Source organism: Emydura macquarii, unplaced genomic scaffold, assembly GCF_026122565.2.
Source record: "Emydura macquarii macquarii isolate MOO-44397 ecotype Brisbane River unplaced genomic scaffold, CSIRO-AGI_Emac_v2 contig_2417, whole genome shotgun sequence".
NCBI classification, from domain to species: domain Eukaryota; kingdom Metazoa; phylum Chordata; order Testudines; family Chelidae; genus Emydura; species Emydura macquarii.
In genome coordinates, this window is record NW_027132554.1 from 807545 (window position 1) to 831642 (window position 24098).

The 24098-nt window shown below is 45.7% G+C and overlaps 1 protein-coding gene across 1 annotated transcript in view; it reads right to left on the bottom strand.

Annotated features, from left to right (window-relative positions):
• Positions 1–17222, bottom strand: part of CIMIP2A (ciliary microtubule inner protein 2A) — a 37772-nt gene extending 20550 nt beyond the window's left edge. The window contains exons 1-3 of the mRNA XM_067561436.1: positions 17167–17222; positions 10340–10493; positions 2015–2132 (exon numbers count right to left, since the gene is read on the bottom strand). Of these exons, the coding sequence (XP_067417537.1) occupies positions 2015–2132; positions 10340–10493; positions 17167–17222 (328 nt within the window). The remainder of the gene's footprint in view (positions 1–2014; positions 2133–10339; positions 10494–17166) is intronic.
• Between the last annotated feature and the right edge of the window lie 6876 nt (positions 17223–24098).

Below are 24098 nucleotides of genomic sequence, written 5' to 3' on the forward strand. Positions count from 1 at the left end.
ATGTTTCATAGATGGGGTAACTGAGAGTCACTCCAGGCACAGCTGAGAAGACAATCGCAGTCTAATGTGGTAGACCTAAGTCTCATCCATGTTGCCATACTGTTTTTCAGAATGAATGTGCCAAACTATGTGCTTGTCTATGCAGTTTCTAGCTACACGACCACAGTCTCTTCCCCGACCCAGGAATCCAGCCCAGGAATCCTGATGCCCAACATTCTGCTGTTGTCTTACAAATAGTTGTAAAGCCCACTGGCAAAGCATGTGTTATGCCTCCCTTTGTGCCCCGGTCCACACTGAGAATAGCAAGGTAGAACTGATGCTAGTTACTCCCATAGCTGAAATGACAATGATCTATGTGGTGGAATTTATATCGATATGACACCTTCTTCAATTATTGTGAGGACCTTGGAATGATTGTACTCCATGAACTGGCTTTATTTTCCAAAATACTATATTTAGAATTGAATTTGTACGTGTTAATATTTGATTTATTGTTCCATTTAATGTATGTAATTTGAAGAATAGGAACTCTCACTCTAAGAACATGAGGGGGTACTTAATTACAGCCTATGCTTGAAAGAGATTTTGCCTATATGGACAACAAATGGTAGACTTTGTCCACTCTCATAGAAGGTCAAAACTTGATTTAATAAACTCATTTGTCCAGAAAGCAAGCATTGTTCTCAAGGGTGTAACACTGGCACTTACTGGAGGCCTGGAGGGGGGGTGTCACGAATTTTCACATCAATCAATTAATACATTTTACCTCTGCTTTTTCCTTAGCTTCATGCATATAAGGCAAGCTGAATGCCATATGTTAGATGTAAAAGCAATTTAGCTTACTATTCACACAGGACTAGATAATTTGGATACTCTCCACGTATTTTATCTTGTACTCAGACAACAACAACAAAAAAGGCAGGCCATGTCTTTCCAACCATTATCCAGATGGCTTACGCACCATGTAGTAGTGGCCCACTGATCTCTTCTACATAGTAGCAGGTAGCTGCTGATCGTCTCCTTCAGGTCCCAAATAAGATCCCACTCTATTAAAGCCAAGGCAGCTGCAACAGCATGCCTAAGACACATACCAATTACAGAAATCTGTAAAGCTGCCAAATGGCGCTTCATACACATTTAAAAAACACCTAAAAACAACATTACTCTCTGGACCTAGGGTTCAGTGCTGATGCTCAATTTGGCAGATCTGTCATTCGATCTTTTCTTAATTAAGATTCCTCATCCTACCTTTCTTACGGGACTAGTGTTTGCCATGCTATCCTATGCGTGGGAAGATGCAGAAGCCATTTATTTGTAATCAGAGTTCTTTGAGATGGACTTGGCAAATTCTCACTCCCTCAACAACTTTCCCCTCTGAATTAGAGATGGACTAAAACTGGAATCTTCTATCTGACCTCACCCTCATACTGCAACTGGACTTTGGGGGCCAGCTCCAAACTTGGGTGTTGCAACTCCCAACCTTAGGTCCCCAGGCTCCCCATGCATCTATGGGGAGCCTGGGGACCTAAGGTTGGGGGGTGAGAAATCCTGCATGGCAGGGCACCTAGGGGTATGGTGCAGTATGAGAGTGAGGTCAGATATAAGATTCCGGCTTTAGTTCATCTCTAATTCAGAGGGGAAAGTTTAACCCAGTTGTAACTTTTGGTTTTAAGAAAGCACCTTTTTGAATCTGGGCCTTCGTGATTGGGGGAAAAAAGGACTTTGGATTGTAATCAAAACTCAACCAATAAGGAGTTGCTAAACCAAATCAGGCACCCATGTATCTGTATAACCCAGCTGATCTTGCACCATTCACCCAGTCTCTGTGTGTCTTCATTTCCCCCGTCTGTAAAATGTGGATAATGATACGTATCTTTGCAATTGAGGTGACACCATTGGCAAATCTCTCTGAGATTTTCAAAGGGAAGAGAGGATGAGGAGAAAGTTCATTTTGCAGTGAAATGTCTGAGTTACTGTTTGGGCTAATCTTGTATCTGGTCTTGTTCTCTCCTACCTGAAATGGCTTTCCGTTGGATCAGGTTTGGTACATCCAGCTTTGGGAGCTGATTGTATCTGCTTACATCCACTGTCTCAGTCACTGCTTCCAAAGGCACTCCCTCAATCCTGACTGGCTAAAAACCAAAGTAAAAGAAGTGCCAATGAAATCTTCCTTCCTTTCCTGGGTCTCTTCTGTTCCCGGCCTTGCCAGAGCCCATGATCACAGCTGCTGCTTTGGTTTTTATGTCTTTACTGTACTTTTAACACCTGAGACTAATCTGAGATCCTCTTCTGGAGTCACTAATATGGCAGGCCAGCTGGCTATGCATGGCAGATTTTCAAGAGTTCAGCTGAGAATAAATGGAGCTGTTAGGGGCTGAATTCTTTTGAAAATCTGTCGTATAAAGTAGTGCTTAGAGCATGGGATAAGGATGCCGGACTCCTTGGATCTACATCCCACACTGCTACTGACTTGCTTGGGGAAAATCGCCTCATCTCTGCCTTCAGTGGATTTGCAGAAGCATGACTGAGTGTAACCTAGTGAGCAATCCTATTGACACATAACAAGGAATAGACTCACGCACACTCTCCCATAACTGGTTGGTGCCGCAGGACTAAAAGAAAGAAAACAATACAATCTTGGTTCTGTCACTGAAATCAGCAGATATGACTAGACACACAGGGTACGTCTACACAGTAATCCCCCTGCCCCCACGGCAGCAAGTCTCAGAGCCCTGGTTAATTAAGGGGCTCATGCTACAGGGCTAAAAATAGCTGGGTAGACATTCAGGCTGGTCCTGGTGAGAGGAGAAGGTCTCAGAGCCTGGGCTTCAGCCTGAGCCCAAATATCTTCATGGCTCTTTTTAGCCGTGTGGTGTGAACCCGGTAAGGCTGTCAATTGACTCCGGCGCTGAGACTCACTGCCACTGCTGGGGTGGGGGAGGAGGATGGGGAGAAGGAAGGGGGTTCTTGCTATGTAGACATACGCACTGCAAGCAGATCTGCTGATTCGGAAGGTGTCTGTGCCATCTCTAAGAGTGCAGTTGCACCTCAGTAAATTGCTCATTTTTTTCTTTGCTCGTGAGACTGGTCCTATTAGCATCAATGGGGTTTGAGTAGAAATCCTTCCCCCCCCTCCCCCCAAAAAAAAACAAAAACGAAAAAAAAGACAAAATACAGAGAAAGAGGAAGTGGTTCAAAAACAAAAATATCCAGGCATGGAAAACTCCTTCATACCCAAATAGTAGTTCTGTGCCAGGAGTTCATCTCATGCACCTATAGGCTGCTGGTATGGCTCAGAAAATTCCACTATGACCAGTGTTAGCAAAGCATGAAGATTTATTTATATCCATGCAAAACCCTGGAGAGTGCTGGCATAATACTGAAAAATTCCCCCCCGTGCCTAAATAATTGTGCACAGATTCATAGATTTCAGTATAATGATGTAGTTTGACCTCCTGTATAACACAGGCCAGAAACTCCCCTTAAATGATGGTCACCTCTTAATCTTCCCTTGGCTAAACTAAATAGAGTAATTAAATATTCCCTGCGCCAGAGAGAGTAAAAATGACTCTACAGCTTAGTGCACGCATCTGGGGGGTGGAACTATTGCATTCCAGTCCCTGCTCCAGTGATTATTTAGTTATAGAAAGTGGAACAGCTTCAGACAGGAGAAGCAGAGAGAGGCCGCCCAAGTATGCAATAGCCTGGGGTTAGGACACACCCCAGGGAGGTGGCAGATCTGGGTTCAGGTCCCTTTTCCAAACCAGAGAGAGTAGGAATTTGAAACCAGGTCTGCCACCTTCTAGGTGAATGCCCTGACCTATTGGCTATAATAGGTTCTCCTCCATGCTGCATAAGAAAGAACTGACCTAACACCAGGAGCAGGCTCACAGCTGAAAATCCTGACCAGAGGGAGGTGCCTAAATATATCTGGATCTGCCCGCTTTCCCAGGTACTGTAATGATGAGCCTGGTGTATGCACTTATATAGAATAGAAATAAGGTGTACATTTTTAACAGTGAGGGTAATCAGCCATTGGAACAACTTACCAAGGTTCATGGATTCTCCACTGCTGACAGTTTTTAAATCAAGATTGGCTGGTTTTTCTAAAAGACCTGCTCTAGCACAACCAGAAGTTGAACTCGAGGCAGGAATCACTGTGGGAGGTTCTGTGGTCTGTGTCATGCAGGAGGTCAAACCGGTCCATTCCAGCCTTAAAAAAAACCTGTGACTCCATGAGGTGTGTAGCAGTAGTGAGACACAGAACGCTCCTCTTTGCCCCCATACCTGGGCAGTGCCATTCCAGAATCTCCCTCTTCCAGACCTGTAGGAAGTTCCTGGTAACGCCAGAATAGCATGGAGCTCTCTCCCAGGCTCACATACCTATGCAGTGATTGCGATGTGGCAGAATGAACTCATCACCATCCATCCTGGCCCATCTGTGCAGCTGCACATCCCTTTCCATGCTGAGCAGTGTAAAGACAGCAGAGAGAACTCCCTTTGTGTCCATTTACCTGGGTAGAGAGAACTCCTGCCATGACTACGCACCTGTGTGTTATAGGTATGGCATGGAACGCCCAAAATCCTCACGTGCTCACAGGCCTAGGGAGTATGAATGGTACTATCCATGGACTTCTCAATGGATTTCTCCAGGCCTGCACAAAGCCAGCCTGACAGTCACGCCAGTGTAACAGAGTGAACCTCCTCCCTGCTGCCTACTGCTGCACAGAGATCTCTCGCAACCATGCCCACATACCTGTTTGGTTCCCTGGAGGCAGGGAGCGCTCCTCCATCCCTGCCCACATGCCAGTGCAATGTCAGGATGGCAGGGGCCACGAGTCTTCTGCTGCCCGCATGCCAGAGAAGTGGCAGGATAGTACGGTGCCTTCCTCTCTTCCTGCTCGGATGGCAACTGCGGGCCAGGAGGGCAGGATGAACTCTTCCATCCATGCCCACATGCCAGTCGAATGCCAGGATGGGAGGGGATGGATGTTCTCTGCTCACATGGCTGTGTAGAGTCACCAGTGTCTGTGTCCACCCAGGGCTGTTGTCCCTTTGCTAGCGCTTGCATTGGGGCTCTGGATTCAGCGGCTGGCATTGGAGAGCATATTCTGAGTTGGGCATTTTGGTAGGGAATGAACCCTGTAACCGAGAACAAGCCACGCTTTATGAATGGGTATTTGCAAACAATCAGGGGAAGGAGAGGGTGCCCATTTCAAGGGGGGAAGGTCTGCCCCGTACACCTACGTGCACTGAGGCGGTCCCACTGTCCCCAGTGAACAGGCGTATCGAAAGCTGCCTCATTCACTGCACCGATGGGTGCTAAGTGCTGAAGCTGTGCGGATCTAGCAGCAATTACACAGATATGAACATTTTTGAGGCATGCCATAGGCACTCCCTTGGAGCTAGTTGGATGAGATCAGAGACCTTCCGGTATCCCCCAATCTGTCCCATCCTAACACCTTCGCATAGCTCATTTAATTAGGGCTTTCGGCCCAGAGAAATTGAAGAGCATAACTTTGCTAGACACTAGAAATCATGGACTGAATAGAGATGCTAGATTTATGGCTTATTACATCAATCCATAACCCACTTACAACCCCCCAGCTGCTCCCCTCTTCCTTTCCCCCTTTATGACTGGAGACGTGTTAACGGGCCACTTCACCGTGAATGGTTCCTTGAAATATGCGTTAACTGCTTACACTAAACGATCTGCTCCACCTTGTCTTTAGCGGTGACCCCTGAGAGCAAGTCTACACTACAAAATGAAGTTGACCTAAGTTACGGCGACGTACAGCCACCGCAGTAATTAAATTGCTTTTGCACGTCCACACTACACTCCTTGTGTTGCCGGTGGCGTGTCCTCACCAGAAGCTCCTGTACTGATTTAACTGTCAGCGTGAGGCATCGGGGGATGGCTTCTGAAAGGCAGCAACAGTCGATGTAAGCAAAGCAATGTCTACTCGGACACTGCATTGACCTAACTACATCGACCTAAGCGCAATGCCTCTCATGGGGTGGAGTTATTAAGTCGGAGTAATGGTCGACTTACATCAGTGGGAGCAACATTTTAGTGTAGATGTTACAGAGTTAGATCAGCGTAAGCTGCCTTACTTCAACCTAACTCTGTAGTGTAGAGTAGGGCTGAGTTAGTTTCCCAGGCCTGAAGGAGAGCTCAGTGTAAGCTATTAAATACTTTTGTGAATGACCTGAAAGAAAACAAAATCATCACTGATAAAGTTAACAGATGACACACTGATAAATAATGACGAGGACAGGTCGCTGACACAGAGTAATCTGGATTGGTAGGTAAACTGGGCACAAACAAACAATGTGCATTTTAATATGGCTAAATGTAAAGGTATACATCTTGGAACAAAGCATGTCGGCTATTCTTAAAGTATGGGGACTCTATCCTGGGAATCAGTGACTCTGAAAAAGATTTGGGGAGTCATGGTGGATAATCATCTGAACATGAGCTTCTCATGTGATGCTGTGGCCAAAAGAGCTAATTAGGTCCCATGATGCGTAAACGGGGATCCTATATTGGAATGGATATGAGCAACACATCTCGAAGAAGAACAGTTACTGGTAAGTAACCCTGTTTTATTGCTGCTTCTCTTCGCGGGATGTTGGTAAGATATGTATGAGGATGGGGAATCAATGTCAATGTTAAATTCTCATAGCAGTACTCAACTGCTCATTGGCCAGTTTTGTATGTGCATTACCTACTCATACGGTCACGCAGTATTCAGCAGCTGGGAAGACGAGGGCCAAGGTGATTGTCTGCAAGGAATGAGCATCTGCCCCCCACTGGTCCTGGCTTGTTTGTGGATTATACTGTTCCTCGCCTTTATTCTGGCAGTGGTTTTCATCAGACGTTAGGCCACAATCCAGAACCACACCAAGATATCTTGGGAAATCCTCCTGCCTGAGTTTGGTGTTGCAGGTGACATTCAGGCACGTCTTTTACATGTTGGTTGCTTGGGTGAAATGAGGAGGCAGCTGTATTTTGAGAGCCTGGTCAGAGTTGGCCTAACCAGCAGAACTTCTTCAGGTTCTGCAGATATTGTGTGAGGATGCATTCTGCTTGGGTGAAAGGCTCCCTTGAAGGAGAGCGTGAGATCCTCCACATATCCACATGTTCATGACTGGCTCGATGGCATGCCACTAACATAAGTATTAGAGAGAGACAATGCCAAGACGAATTTCTGTGGGAACCCAAGGTCTGCTGGTCTGTTCCATTAGAAGAATGCCACACTTGCAATTGTGATGAGCATAACTGTCAGCATTGTTGACACTTTCAGAATCAGGCTGTCCTGCCAAACCTTGTCAGATGCTGAGGACAAGTTCACAAAGGCTGCTGCTGTTCTGAGCCCTTATTGATAGCCAGCTTCAATGTAGGTCATCAGTGCATTTACCTGATCACAGGTATTTGAACCTAGATTCATCTTTTGAGATGCAATACTCAAAGAGGGGTGTAGTATCCTTCCCACAAGTGTATACATTATGCATAGTAATGATACCAGCTGCTAATTTTTCAGCTTACCATCTGCTTTCTGCAGTTTCAGGATGGTGGAGACCTGTGCCTGTTGCCACGTCTTAGGCATTTGCTCATGGGCATGCTCGTTGGTAAAGAAGCATGTCAACCAGTTGTGGCCATGATCTAGATTTTTCAGAATTTCTGAAAAACGCCATCTGGACCCGCTGTCTTGCCAAGTTCGGTGAGTTTTATTGTCTTGTCAACTCTTTTCTAGTGAAAGGCTTTGATAGAGTCAGTGTTGCTGGGCAGTTGGATAGGGAACCAATAAAGCTCTGTCTTCACTTTCCTTTTGTGCTGCTCTGTTTGGGCTTTGGAATTCTGGAGCATCTGCGTGGCAATGGTGTCAGCTGTGACATACGGCACTCTGCGATGGGGAGGGTTTGCACTGCCATGATTACGGGGAGGCTTCCAGGCTTCCCTGATTGAGTGGGTGAAATCTAGGCTCTGCATGGCTTTTGCACACCATTCTCATCTAGCAGATATCGGTGCTTCCAGGAGCGCAGTTGCAGCAGCAGTGTTATCTGTTGTCATGTACTCCTTTAGGAGTACCTCACTGCCTACCAGGGAGCAAGGAGTGCAGGTTTCCTGTAGCCACAGGGGATGCTCCTTTTCACAGCCGCTTTAAGGAGATTGATGAACCTGTCATCACTGTCTATGTTCACGAGCCACTTGTTCATGGTTTCCATGTAGTCACTGCAACGGTCCTACCTGAAGTTCCAACATGGTTTTGGTAGCAATGTGATTAAGGGAGACTGGCCTGTGTGACAAAAGGACAGTGTTGGCTATGAGGAAAATCACTGAGGACAGTTTGTTCCACAACGAGGTGCCATGTGTTCCAGGCACCGGACATGAAGCACAGTCTCTTTTCTCCATCTTGCAGGAGGAAAGGTTCGTGGTTGCTTAAGATCAAACAATAGGTGCTTATCTTTGTTCAAGATCCATTTTAGAAGCTGTTCGTCCATGGTATAATTGTTATTAGAACCTCAGGATGTAGGATGGCGATTGAAATCTCCAATCCATATTGAAGGGTGGCTGTGAATTGCTAAAACCAGTGTGGGCCAGGTGACATATGGTGGTTTATAGATACTGGTGAGCTTAAGCTGGCTGACTCTCGTTGTGATAGCATATGGTATTGAAGAGTGTGAGCCCCCAGAGCAGGTGTCTCATGAACATTGCAAGTCCATATATTGGGTGGTGCTGGCTCGCTCCTAAGCGATATCCTGGAATGTGACATTTTGATGATTTCTTGATCTCCAATAAGTGAATCTCTTACAGTGTGAGGACATCGATCTTCTGTTCGTGTATTAGACTGGTCAGGTCATTGCATTTTGCAGGAGAGAGGCCTTCTACATGGAAGTGACATACACGTAGTTATGAGCCTATTTTTCTCTTTCAGTGTTCACCCTGCAATGGGCCATTTCACTTGAGATCATCACACGAGTCACTTTTTAGACGGTGAGTCTATCGATTGGTGTTCAGTTGTCATATTGATGGCGTGCTCGTGCCGAAGCACTTAATAGGGAAGGCCAAGTGAAGATTGTCATCACCTCCTATAGGAGTGTACTCAAGCATATGGAGCATGTCTTGGGAGAGACAATCACTGAGCCACATCAGACAGGGATGGACATTTTGGTGTCATCGAAGTACAATTCTTGAACTCAACACTGTGAAGCCATCCCTGATCAGATCGGGAGTAAAACTATTCAGAGGCACATGATTGTATCATAAAGCAGATCTGCAAATCTCTTCCACCTACCTAGGGTGTACCACACAGCGGAGCAATGCAACACTGACCAGTTGCTATAAACTCTTACAGTCACAACTGCTGCTTCTCAAACATGACCGGGAAAACAAATGAGAAAAAAAGTCTGCTGAGCTGGAGTGAACGAGGAGCTGAACATTGAAGAGGAGCTCATGCTGCGCCCAGGATGCAGCTGATGATGCAACCTTGGTTTCAGATACTCAGATCTGTTCCACAGGGATCACGTGTGCTGCCCAAAGGCACTTCTAGTCTAGAGGAATCCAGGGTCAATCCTGAGGGTGCACGCAAAATCCTGTCAGTGGGAATCTACGTGGGCACTTCTCTAAAGAGAAGAAAATGCTTCACTCTACAGTTGCTTGGCAACAGGAGATCGAGAAGTCCCATTGCATGGGGAGGAAGATTCTTAGATTCATAGATTCTAAGGTCAGAAGGAACCATTGTGATCATCTAGGCTGGCCTCCTGTATAACAGGCCATGGAACATCCCTGAAATAATTCCTGTTTGAACGGGAGCAGATCTTTTAGCAAAACACCCAGTCATGATTTAAAAATTGCTAGTGATGGAGAATCCATCATGAGCCTTGGTAAATTGTTCCCATGGTTAATTACCCTCATGCCAGGCCATTCTACAGGTCTATATTGCTGCCTGTACTGCTCCCTTTCAGACACAGGACACACAGCTCATTCCATGAACAGGTTCATAGAGTTTAAGGCCGGAAGAGACCACCGGATCATCTAGTCAGACCGCCTGTATATCACAGGCCACCTGCACCACCCAGCACCCGCAATGAAACCAAAGTAAATGAGACCCACGGGAGATTGATTGTGGTGCTGTGATTGTTCCATGAAAACATGGCCTAATAGTTCAAATCTTATAAATACAAACCCAGGCCACCTAGGGGAAACTTCTGACTTCAGCTGGAAGAACGTCCCTTTATGTCTATGCCTTGGACAAAGTCCTGAGTTTCACTCACCAGTGTATCCAGGAAAGTAACTGTAGTTTTGATCTAGCATCTGGTTTGAAGGATGCTTTGTACTACTGAAGTCCTCTATGAACCTTGGCTTCTCCAGGGGTGCCAGCACAGAGCAAGGGCTTTTCTGAATACTTGGGTCTGTTAGCAGGCGAGAGGTGGTTTTGCCATAGGTTTCTCCAAGCTGGTAGCGGATCTGAGGATAAAAGCCCCCATATCTGCAGAGGAAATCACAGACATGCTTATTGGTTTGGCAGTGATGAGTCTTTTAATGTTACATCTCCTCAACATATAGAGAGAAGAATTAGTTTCATTGTTATCATTGCATATATCTGAAAGAGTGTGTAATGAGAGTGTTTGTGGGTGCAAACGTGTGGGATGGGCGAGTGTGAATTGCATATGAAGAGGTGTCTGGCTATGAATGTGCACATGCCAATGTGTTGCTGTGTGAAAGGCATGAAAGCGTGCAAATTGGAAGCGTGTATGTGGATGTGTGAGACGCTTTTTTGGGGAGTCCAGCACTGTAAGTCACCTTGTTACCCCTCTGAGAATTTTGCTGCTACTAAACTGGGTGTCAGCTTCTTGACATTTCAGTCTGTTAGCTGGCCCAACAAACTCTTCAGGACTTTGCCAGTCCTTGCCTTGCCATGCAGGTAACCCTGGGTGTACTTCAGTTCCCAAACTCTCTGGAATAGTGTTCCTTTACGGCATCCAGCCCCTGAAATACCAGGTGCGCTGTCTCCAAAGAGACAGAATACACACCAGCCTGTTGGCTCAGCTGAGGACACCCCCCCCCCCCACTTCAGTATAACAAGAGTGAGATGAATTTATGATAAACCAAGAGTAAGTGTAATAATAGAGATTTAAGTGTTACTAAGCAGTGATCATAGAAACAGAAAATGGTTACAAATAAAAGAAAAGAGTAATACGCTGCGAGGTGTCTACATAGAACCTTAGCAGTCTCCAAGCTTTGTCTACACGTGTTTTCTCACCTACGGTTACTTTTCAGGCTCACTAACCAAGGTAGCTGGGAAACCACCGTTCATAGATGCAAAGATCACTGACCTCTTTGTCCCCTCAGTGATGGATAACAAGATGCCTTTTGGCCTCTCCTTATATTCCCTCAAGTTCATTGTCTTTGCCTCAAAAGTCAGGCTGATGCCCCAGGTCCGCCCTGGGGCTCACGCGGTGGTGTCCTACAGAGTGCTGATGACATGGTATCCCCGTGCTCAATTTACATCACAGGCAAATGGGCAAACCAGCCATCCTTTGTCTAGTCTTTGTCTGTTTAAGAACTCTGCCCCCAAACTATAGTTTAGGACTATATTTCCAGCAGACATACATAACTCTGAAAACACCCTCCATACATCACACAATGATATTATTGACCAGTGTGTCACCAGCTTTCATTTGATTCTACACACAACACTCTTGACAGATAAATGCTATGACAATGAGTTAGGTGTAGGAAGTGTGTCACACCTGATGGGAGATCACAGATCAGTGAGCCCTTTCTCTGTCAGTTGACCCCGAGGGGCTTGTATGGTCACCAGGTCTTTAGGTGTGCATGCCGATGTGTATGCGGGGTTTGTAGGGATGTGAAAGTGTGCACCCGGGGCTGCATACAAGTGTGAAAGTTTACTAATGGGACTGTAGCTTGCATGTCAGTTAGTGCTCGTCTGCGCGTGTGTGTGTGAAAGTGTAGAAGTTGTGAATGTGCCTGAGTGAGTGTGTGCATGTGGTAGGTGGAAGAGATGGGCTAAGTTGTGGCCGTTTAATTTTGGCAAAACCTCAGTCACCGTCTGTCATTTTTATAATTAAATGTAAAACCTTTCTCGGTTCCCGATGTGACGCTGGCAGATCAGGTGCTCGCTCATGCCAAGGCTCCAGGCCTTACTGAACACTTACAAATGCAGAGCGGGAAACGAGTCTAGTTTTCTGGTGTGTTAGCATAATCAAAATAGATATTAGCTGTTAAGCTGAGAAGAATGTGTTTAGTCTTTAGACTTTATAAAATGCTTGGAGGATGCTGCATGTATTGATCTCATTTCTCTCTATAGCCCGTGATATAAAGTTGTGTGGAGTGTTTGCATTGTAAACCTCTCACTGTGCAACTCAACAGGAAAAGCAGCACTGGTAAGGTAAAGTGCTTGCCCTGCGTACAAGAGTAGCCCATTGAAGGCAACTGACGTATTGTGTAGCATCCAAAGACAGAGACTTGTTGACTGAATTCTTAATGCACTCCAGGAAGGAGAGCCCTACACATGAACTCACCCCATCAGTTCTGGCCTCTGGAGAGGGGGGGATAAAAATCCCTAACAAGGAAAAAATGAATTTCTTTTATGCTGTATGGACTCGGAGGGGCAAGGATTCCTAAACATAAGCATAGACGGCTGACAGATTATTATAGCTCTATCACTTTTGAAACCATAAACTGACCTCACTTTTCTGTATGTGTTGCCTTCTTTAACCTGTAAATAACTCTTATTTCTTTTTCCTAGTTAATAACCCTTTAGATAGTTTATTACAGGATTGGCTACAGGCATTTGTCTTTGGTGTAAGATCTGGGGTACCCATTGATCTGGGGTAAGTGACTAATCTTTTGGGACTGGAAGCAACCTGAATATTTTGTGATTTTTGGTATTAAAGTGACCATGTATCATTAAGTCCAGCTTGCCTGGGTGGCAAGATAGACTGGAGAGCTTAAGGGGATGGTCTCTGATCCGTGGAAAGATTGTTACAGTGATGCAGGAGGTCACGTTTATTACTGGGTTGGTGAAATCTAATTATAAAACATCACCAGTTTGGCATGTCTGCCCTGTTTTTGAGTCTGCCCTGAAGTAGGCACTCATGGTCATGGGCCACTCCAGTCAGCATGACACCAGGTTTTGTGTTTGCATTCACAGCCTGTAAGAATACTGAATATTTTACAATCTCCAAATGTTCTGTATTCAATTGTGAGTCTAAAAATGAAAAAATGAGCTTTTTGCCTTTAAACAATTCCTGTCCTTCTGCTATAAGGGGATTTTTAAAAAAAGCAAACTCCAGCAAAACACTGAAAAAATAAATATGCAATAGTTGATTTGTATTTCAAAGGGAAAGTTACAGGAAGGTACACAATTCAGTAAGTAGTTAAGGACACGGAATACATAGATAGATGGTGTAAACAGGAAATAGCATATTGAAATAGTACGAGTGTAACTGTGGGCTAACAACTAAAACCAAAGTTTGGTGCAATAAATGAATTTGTAACCAAGTAGCAAGCAAATTATTTACAGGGCTTGGTATGGCATCTTCTTGACTGAGCAGGCATTTAAGATATTTGTTTGACTATGTCATAGTTCACCGGGTCATGAACAAAATCATTTTGTGTTGGTGCATTTGTTCAGAGCCAACATGTGACTACATGGTTTGTTTACTCTTTTGCCTCCTGTAGTACTATGTTGCTAAGGCCCATTAAAAGATTAGAAAACATGCCTTACAGTGAATGACTCAAGGAGCTCAATCCATTTAACTTAACAAAGAGAAGGTTAAAGGTGACTTGATCAGTTTATACGTACCTGTGGCCTTGGAATCTATGAAATATTAAAATAAATATTAAAAAAAACTTAACTACAAGAAAAAAAAAAAAAAACTTGAAGGTTAAACAATAATATGCCATGTAAGGACATCTTTGATAATTAACAAAAACCAGAACATTCCTGTCCAATATACATGCACATATCACATACATACAAAAACTATGTTTAAAAAGAACATCATTTAGGTTGCAAAGTCAAATCCTCAAAAGTTAGGAAATGCCAGTATTTAGGTTGCTTGTGCTACTTTAATTCAATTCTCTGACATGTATTAATTATGATATAGTCTTTAATTACATGATTAATCACATGCTTTTTTTTTTCAGTGGGCTCTGGCCTCCATCAAACGCACAGGGTTGATGGTGGCCAGTGAATGAACAACAATGTATTCATGTTTTCTTTCCAATCTGAAGCCAGAAGGGAATTCCTTTGTATGAAGTGCAAGTCGATGGCTGTGCTGGAGGAAAAACATTTTTTGGATTATAAGGACAGGTACAGATACTACAGCTCCTCAGAGAGTCTGTCTACACTGCATCTGATTGCAAGCCTGGGTAGACAGATTCATTTTAGTGGGGCTCAAGCTAGCATGCTAAAAATAGCAGTGTGGATGTTGAGGCCTGGGCTGGAGCCCCTGCCAGTGGTACGCATTGTGCGTAATGTGTGTATGGCTGCAGGTGGCACTGGACATCCAGACTGAGGAAGCATCACCGCCCCTGATCCCAAGAAGAAAGGAACTGGCAACCCAGGAAACAGAGTGAGGAAATCAGAGAGGAGACTTGGCTGTTCATAACCATCAGAGACAAGAGGATGTGATGGCATTGTACACAGCTGTAGGCAGATGAGGATGGGCAGGCTGTGACCTCCAGAGAGGACCGGGAGGAATTCCACACAGCTAGAAGTTTCCAGTTGATACCATGTCCTCAGCATGGAAAGTGGAAGATCTCTCTGAAGATCCAGATGGTTGGACGGAAGAGAGAGTTGACACCTGTCTCAGCCCCACCTGTAAGAAAATCACGCTTGTCCACAAAAATACCTTCATCCACCCAAGGAAGAAGACGATCCTTGTTGGGGATTCTTAACCAAGAATGGAAAGAACATGCCGCAAGGGCCAGGCTGATGACAGGACAATGCCCTGCCAGAGCCGAGCCATGAGATGTCCCTGCTGAAGATTTCTGAAGTCAGTGGGGAAGGATACACTGGTGATGATGCATATCGGCAATAGTGACACTATTGTGGGATGCTCACAGATTATAGATGACTTCAGGGAACTCAGAAGGGTGCTGAAGGAGAGGAATGTCCAAGCAATCTTCTTGGAGATCCTTCCTGTCCCGTAAGCAGGGAGATTCTAGAAGTGAACTGCTGGCTAGGTAAGTGGTGGACTGTTCTGGTTTTGTGGATCATTGGGCCACCTTCTGTCGGAAGAGGGGGGGGCTGTAAAGTTTGGATGGCCTCCATCTCAGTACAAGGAGAGTGCCTTAACCACTGGGTTAGAAAACTGATAAAGGAAGCAAAAGGACACAAGATGAAACCTATGACCAGTAGGGTTAAGGACAATAAAGGTTTCTTTAAAATATATTAGGAACAAAGGTAATCCCAACAATGATATTGGTTCATTATTAGAGGGAAATGGTAGAACTGTCAATAATAAGGCAGAAAAGGCAGAAGAGTAAATATTTCTGTTATGTATTTGGGAAAAAGCCAGATGATGCATTTTTTATATCATAATTGGATGTTTTTCTAAAAGTTCTGTTCTAATAATTATTTTGGGGAAGTTCTATGGCCTGTGGTATACGGAAGGTCAGACAAGATGATCACAGTGGTCCCCTCTGGCCTTGCAATCTAATGAGCACAGACTTTGTCTATTCCCTCCAAGTTTGACCCCTTCTGCCCCATCCCCTCCAACCTGTCCCTGTTCCATTGCTGTCTCTTCCCCGCCGTCTCCTCAACCTAGTTCCATTCTCCTCGACTAGCCAGCACCAGTTCCCAATCCTCCGTCTTCTCATCCTAGGCCCTGTCTCCCCCTCTAGATTCCCACCCAGTCCCAGTCTCCCCATTCCTATTCTCAGCATCCTTGCCCAGTCAGTCCCAGTTCCCCTCCTCCCAGATCCTCATCCAATCTGTCTCCTTCCCTTCCATCTCCTTCTCCCTACCTTACTGGTTTCCAGTCCTAGTTTCCTGGCCCAGCCAGTCCCAGTTTCTGCCTAGCTCCTCATCGGATATCAGGCTTCCAGCCATCCACAGGCTCCAAGTTCATGCCACACTTCCCTCCCTGGTTCCCTCTAGCTCCCAGTCGTAGTTTCCTTGTCCAGCCAATCCCAACCCATAATACCTCCCCCATGCTTCTTGTCCTAATCCACGCCTCCAAATTGGGAACAGAGGCGAGTCAGGCTCCATCCTTTCATTTATGGTGTTTGGCTCTGGCCTGGCCAGCCAAGAACAGCAATTAAAGAGAAAGATCTGCTCAGCCTTTCCCCCCACCCCCCCGCCAACAGCCTCAGGCTGGAGCATGCTCAATGCAGGTGGAGCCTTTTGGAAATTTAGCTGCAAACCTCTAGTAAATGTCTTCTGAGCATGTGTAAGCTGCATTTTTTCAAAGTCTTATGACTCAGTCAAATTTGGGCATATTTTCAAAGGGATGGCAACATGCACATTCCCTGATATAAAGGCCAAGCCCCTGCCAAATTTCAAATCCCTACTCCAAAGCACACGGGCAGTTGAGGTTCTAAAAGAAAAAGGGCAGCAGAATTTTTTAATATGGGCAAAACATATTTTTCCCTAGCCTTTGTTCTTGGAAACAGCTGAACCATTTTGGCTGCAGGTCTCCAAAATAACTCAGAAACAGGTACTGTGCGTGGAAAATTTCAGCCCAAACAGTCTACATTTGGCAAAAGATTTGAGCCATTGAAAACAGCGTCTTATAAAAGGATGTGTCAGGCAACCTTAATAATAGGTGGTGCTACCAGCCCCACCTATAACATGTAGGTATATACATTAAAAAATCTCCCTCCACCCCCACATACTCAGGCACACATACTTACACACTGCACACAATAAAAGCTATGTTAAAAGAATGTTAAAGTTGCAAAGTCAAGCACTCACAAATTAGGAAATGCCAGACCTTAATTCAGTCCCCTTGTGCATTACACCATCCCTCATTATATTATATGCAAATGTTCCCCTGCCTCGGTCAGTGGACTTTAAATGGAAAGTTTAGTTAAAAGATAACAATACATTTCCCCCTCTCCCTCAAATTACATCAAGTCCCTTCAGCAAGTGTAAGGGAGAGGTTGGTCGTGTGAGAGTCAGCCCTTACCCCGGGATGTAGTAAGGCTCAGGGGTGAAGAGGCTGTGTTTCTGTGGGGCTGTCATTGGAGCTCAGCATCAGTATTGGGTCTTCAATTTACAAGAGGCAGCTGCAGGGCCTGGGTGTGTGTGTGTGGGGGGGTGTCAAACACCATTGCCATGGCAACCATTGTGAAGCTGCCCCAGGCCCAGCAGCAGCAGCAAAGCCAGACAACTGAATTCACTCAGAATTACACATCAAAGCAGAGGAAGCCCTGGAAGTTTGGTGCTTATCAGGTGTCTGAATCAACATGTGCAACAGACAAAAGCGGCCAAGTTCAAAGGTGAGGCTAAGGTCTCTCCAGGACGGTGAATAAAAGCACTTTTCTTAACCGTCGAGAGACTAACCCATTTCTGCAGGCATCAGCTTTCATGGGCTGCAGCCCACCTCATCAGATGCATCGTTGCAGCCCACGAAAGCTTATGCTGCAGAAATTTGTTAGTCTTTAAGGTGCTCCAGGACTCTGGTTGTTTTTGCTGTATACAGACAACCCGGCTACCCCTCTGGAACTTTTCTTAAACTTGCGCTGCCTTACCTGAGTTAGCTCACTACAATTGGAACCCCCCCCCCTCCCCCCGGCTCCGTGAACACCTTTGTAGACACAGTGTAACACCTTTAAGGTTGTGTTAGCAGGTTGTGTAGCAGTCTGTCATATAGCTTCTACCTATGTTACAAAATACCCAGCTAACGTGATTGTCAAGGTGTTAAACTGTCTACACAAGGTGCTAAAAGGGGTTTCAAATCATGTTAGTGAACTCGATTTTAAAAAGGTGCTTCTTATAGCATACTTTTAACACACAACTTGTGTGCTAACACAAAAGTTCTTCAATCATGTCTAAGTCATGGTACTGCATACCATAGGGTCCCCCTTGTGTTTGGCCATGAATCGCATCAGCACAAATCAAGTGATCAGCTATGCTACCCACGCCTGACCCACTGAGCCCTACGAGAATCAAGTTTGCCATGACCCTTGTGACCTTATGAGTGATATGCCAGGCAGGGTGTTCCATTTCAGGAGCCAGAGAGTGAAGAGGATACCGTGGAGGATGTACCATTCCTACCCAGTGAGTCCTGTTGGTTTGCCATCTTTCTTTCCTTGGGCTTTGTGGACAGTGTTGTGAGGGTCCACACAAAGCTGCCTTTGTTGGTGTTGGTGTTGTTATAAGGAAGTTCTGGCTCTATGACAAGGTGGAACTGGTCACCTCTCTCTATAGTTCCCTCCACCCTTTGGTCATGAGGAAAGTTTACAGCTAAACTAAAGACTAATTTACAACTAATGATAGCAATGCTCCCTGGTGGGATGAAGGTGCCTGTGCCACAAGCTTCCAGAATCTTCTGGAGAACAGTGTCCATGAGTGTCACTCACCCTTACAGTGAATGAGATGATTTTTTACCCTGCTGCAGCTCTCACTAGAGAATCACAATGATCGAACGCCATTGTGCCCATTGTTCGGTCTCTTACTGTACAGACACACAGTGAGAGACTTCCCTGCCCACAGACCTCACAGTCCAAAGTGTGGGGGGGAGTTTGTGATGTGGGCGCCGGAACAAATACAAATAATAAAAATGCAACAGTAAAATATTAACACAACATACACATTCACATCTACATACAAAGATTTGCACTATAAAATCATTTCCTGGGGCTGTACATTATCTTTTATATGTAGATGTATGTACTTTTCCCCAAAGCACACAGCTCTTTCACTGTAGCTCTCAGGGTAATTAGGAAAAGGAACATGGCGGAGGGGAAGCATACTGTCATCCTCTGTGTGAACCAGCCCATATAGGTACACCCACCACTCACGCTGTCAGTGGAGCATCGGGTCCATTTGTGGGCACCACACTTTAGGAAAGACATGGATAAATTGGAGTGAATCCAGACAAGAGCAACAAAATATAATAAAAGGTTTAGAAAAACCTGACCTGCGAGGAAAGGTTAAAAACGGGGCATGTTTAGTCTTGAAAAAAGAAGATTGAGGGGGGAATCTGATAGCAGGTTTCAAGTACATATACAGAGGACAGTGAGAGATTGCTCTCCATGTCTACTGAAGGTAGGCCAAGAAGTAATTGGCTTAATCCGCAGTCAGGGAGATTTAGGTTAGATAATCCAACTATAAAGGTAACACAGTGCTGGAATAGGTTTTCAAGTCAGGTTGTGGAATCCCTGTCATTGGAGGTTTTAAAGACCAGGCTGGACACACACCTGTCAGGAATGGTCTAGGTTTACTTGGTCCTGTCTCAGTGTGGGACTGGACTGGATGACCTATGAAAGTCCCTTCCAGCCCTACATTTCTATGATTCCTGAGATCCCAGCATGGATGTGTGAGCTGAGACTTTTTGGAAGAGGGCTGCCTGCCTGTTTGTGACCGCCTCTGTTCCAGGCCTGCTGAATGTGTTAATAAAGCAAGTTACACTTAAGAGTAGACCTCGGTGTCACTGTTTGCTCCTCCACTGGCAAGCCAAGCTACCAGGCCCCAGAATTCTGCTACTGCTCAGCAAAGGGAGATGCTGGTGCCAGAGTGTCACACTGGGGTGGGAAGCAGGAGCAACCATCGGCTGCTTTGTTTCTTCATGGGCCTGGATGAGCCTGTCTGGATTTACATAGGGTCCAAGAGCTAATTTTGACTAATTTGGAGCTGATGGTATTGCTATTTCTGCAGCTGTCATCGTACCTTGGTTCCTAGCACACTTGTGCCTGAGCCAGCAGCCTATAAACAGTTAGCCATAGTCACCTTTTCAAGGTACCCCAGGGAGACTGGGGTAGGTGTTTCGAGATGGTACATGGACTAGCTTTGGTCTTGGTGTAACATGGTTTGTTGTTGGCATGATAAGATGATAACTCTTAAAGGCGCTGTTGGATATTCAGGTGCTGGCTGTGTCTGGTGGAGCACGGTTGTCAAAGAAGCCTCCAGAGTTCAACTCCTAAGGAAGTGTCTGTACTGAAGATTTATATCAGTTGAACCTATATTCATAGGCTAGATTGGACACTGTGATTTGTGATCATCTTGCCTGACTTCCTGCATAACCTAGGCCATAGAACTTCCCCGAAATAATTTGAACTGGAGCATATATTGTTTTTAAAAATCCAATCGTGATTTAAATATTCAGTAATTTAGAGAAAGCTGTAACTGCAAGCGGAATCACTGATAAGTCAATTTACTTACCAATTCTGTGCTACGGAATTGCTGCATCTGACAAAGTATTTGCACAGAACATGAATTCCTATTCCTGCAAGAGACTACAGCTGGATTTTCTAGAGCAGTGTTTCTCAAATAGTGTTCCGCGGAACCCTGGTGTTCCGTGGGCTGAGTTGAAGGGTTCCGCGAAAAAGCGGAACCGCGCCGCCGAAATTAACAGAAATCGCACGCCACGGAACAGCTGTCAGCGCGCCATGGAACAGCTGTGATTGCACCACGGAAAACATCTTAGAGAGCGCACCCCTGAAAGCAGCCTACACCGCGCTGCTGAAAAGGGGAAGATTTCCTGGACTTGTTGGCGGAGGGTATGGCATTGCCGTGCAAGGGAGGCGCAGCGAAATATAATTGAGAAACACTGTTCTAGAGGAACCTACTAAAAGCAGAAATTATAATCGGATTCACTTTCTCTTCTTAGGAATCCAGTATCAATCTTTACCATAAGACAGTTACACACACGTAGTTAATAATTTCAATTACCTTTCTATGGATAACAGTCCAAAGATAAATCCTGACAGCAAGGCAGTTACAATGCACCTTTGCTAGACTAACTAAAAATAGATTTATTTCTCTTTAAAGTAAAGAATGCTCACACACACACACACACCCATCTCTCCCCCTCCCCCCCCCCTTACAAAATAAATACAGGGATTGGAGCTTCTGACAATCAGAGAGCTCCTGCTTTTATGTAGGCTCACCTTGAGTATTATATTGCCTAAATAAAATATTTTGTTCTTTGAGTGATTGCTCATGTCCATTCCACTATCGGTGTGTGCACGCCTCCATGCATGGTTCCTGGAACTTTTTTCCCCTTAGCAGATCCCATAGGGCCGGCTCCAGTGCCCCCTGGAGCCCCGCGCACATGCCACGGTATATGCAGTGTTGCCGGTCCTACGCCCCTCTCAGTCCCTTCTTTCTGCCAACTCCGGCAGCGGGGACGGGAGGTGGGTTGTGGAATGGACATGAGTAACACATCTCGAAGAACATCAGTTACTGGTAAGTAACCCTGTTTTCTTCTTCGAGTGCTTGCTCATGTCCATTCCAATATAGGTGATTAAATAGCCATACCTTGGAGGTGGGTAGGAGTCGCCGGTGAGCTGCCCTCATCAGCACGGCTCTGCCGAATCCCGCGTCCCCTCTCACCTGCTGGACGATGGCATGGTGGGATGTGAAGGTGTGCACCGACGACCAGGTGGCAGCTTTGCAGATGTCCTGCAGGGGCACTCTCTCCAGGAAAGCTGCAGACAAGGCTTGAGCTCTGGTTGAGTGCGCAGTGATGGTTCCCGGAAGCGGCACCCTCATCTGCTCATAGCAGAACTTGATGCACGATGTAATCCACGAGGAGATGCTCTGGGTGGAGACAGGTGAGCCTTTCATCCGGTCCGCTACTGCGACGAGGAGCTGCGTCAATTTTCGGAATGGCTTTGTACGCTCAATGTAGTAGGCCAGGGCTTGTCTCACGTCCAGCAAATGCCATCTCCTCTCCTCCTCCGAACCGTGCGGCTTGGGAAAAAGAACGGGGAGAAAAATATCTTGGTTACAATGAAATTGGGAAACCACCTTGGGCAGGAAGGCTGGATGCAGCCTCAACTGCACCTCATCCTTATAGAATACCGTATAAGGGGGCTCCGAGGTCAAGGCTCTACTCTCAGAGACCCTCCTAGCCGAGGTAATGGCCACCAGGAAGACTACCTTCCATGAAAGGATGAGCAGAGGGCATGAAGCCATGGGTTTGAAGGGGGGCCCCATGAGTCTCAAGAGGACCAGGTTGAGATCCCACAGGGAGGCACCGGGTCATGGACCTGCGGATAAAGCCTCTCCACCCCCTTGAGGAACCTGACCGACATGGGATGGGAGAACAGTGGTCTCCCCTCTAGAGATCCAACTGACAGACTCAATCTGGGTTACTTCTGGTAGCTCCATCTCCCTGCAGGGCTGGGCAAGGTCTGACTGATGCTCTGCCAGTCAGGGTACAGGGCCATGCCTTGTGTCTCAATAATACGTATATTCTCATTATACTTATTTTCCTTCTTGGGCCTAAGACTTTATAGGTACCTTAACAGATAACTGCAGCAGACCAGAAAGGTCCAACTAACCTGCAAAATTACAGGAAACTGCACTGATCTCCAACCCACAGATTCAGTCTGGGTTACCTCTGGCAGCTATCCCTGCTCCCCGTAGGTGCTCTATGTGGTCACCAGCTTTGTATCCCTGCCACAACTCACTACTGATTGGCCAGGAGCTTACAGCTTCTAATTAAGGGGGTATGTGTGCTCCTGCAGGAATGTCTGCCAAGGAATGTCTATCAGGAATGCTCAGTCTGCCACACCAGCTACAAAACAGCTGCTGAGCATGGGTAACAACTTCCAGCACTCCCCCTTGTGTGCTGAAATAGCAACTACTTCTCTGCAGTCACTCAAGACTCAGAACTGTCCACCTTGTTTGGGAACGTTTCCATATCAACTCAGAGCAAGTAGAGGCAGCCATGGTAATGACAGCAATAAGTGGTTCTGGCTGAACACCATGAAATAAGAAAAAGCAATGGCGGTTACGTGTGGCTTACTTAGATACAGAAACTAACAGGACAAGCGATGTGCGTGTTCTGTGCTCCAGGGCACTGAGACGTCTGTAGCTCCATGAGAAGTCATTGCCAAAGGATCCTGTTTAGACAGGTAAAAGTTGTGACTGCTTGTGGTGAAAGTACTGCCCGTGGCCTTTATAGCTGCTACAAATGGCACTTCGGGCATTGCAAACCTACTTCCTACAGCTTATTTTGCATTTGAAAATAAAGGTATTTTTCACTAATCCTGAGTCCCTTTGCTTAGTGGCGGTTACTTTCACCATTCTGTCCCCTCACATGACATCCATTGCGGAGGGCGCAAGGTTCCTCACCAAGCTGCTACTGATAAACAGAGAGATGGCAACTGACCCTCACAGGGCAGGTGGTACAGACAGAGAGGCGGGTAGGGGACAATAAGCAGACTGATTGGTAATTTTCCACTGTTCACTGGGAAATGCCACTTTTTCCACACTGAAATTTGCCACCTGAAATTTCAGTTTTGCTGAAAAATTTAGATTTTTTTGAGCAGGAAAATTGAAATGACAACTCCCTGGCTGCTCACCGGGAAAGCTCTTGTCGACTTCATTTTTCTGGCTGCAGGGAGAAAGCAAAATTGACAAGAGCCTTCCTGGCAGGCAGGCAGGGACCTGCAGACTGGCTGGGCTGGCAGGCTGAGCTTTCCTTTTTCCCCTTGCTCTTCATCCCACCTGGCACTTCAGCCCATTTTAATGTGCCCAACTCATGTTACTTTCTCAGTGCTCACTCATCTGACACCCACATTTTTTTCTATCCCACACACATTTGCTGTCATCTCACTTTTAGCATTATACAGTTTAAACGTCAGAAATAGTGTCTGATGAACGGGACACTGCAGAGAATTCTGAGGAAATTACTCAGACTTCGTTTCCTTCACAGTTGTTTTTCTTGTATATGTCTCCATAGGCTTTACAAATTACATGTTTTTGTGGTCACTGCCCCCAAATTCCCTCCCCCCACCCCTTCTGATCTGTGACCAGTTCCTCTTTTTTTTATGTGTTTGTGGCTAATAACTGAGACCGAATTGCAGCTCTATATTTTAGATTTATAAAATATCATACATCCTCAGTTAGGCCTAGGAAGAGCTTTTGAAGATAAATGTAGTGTAA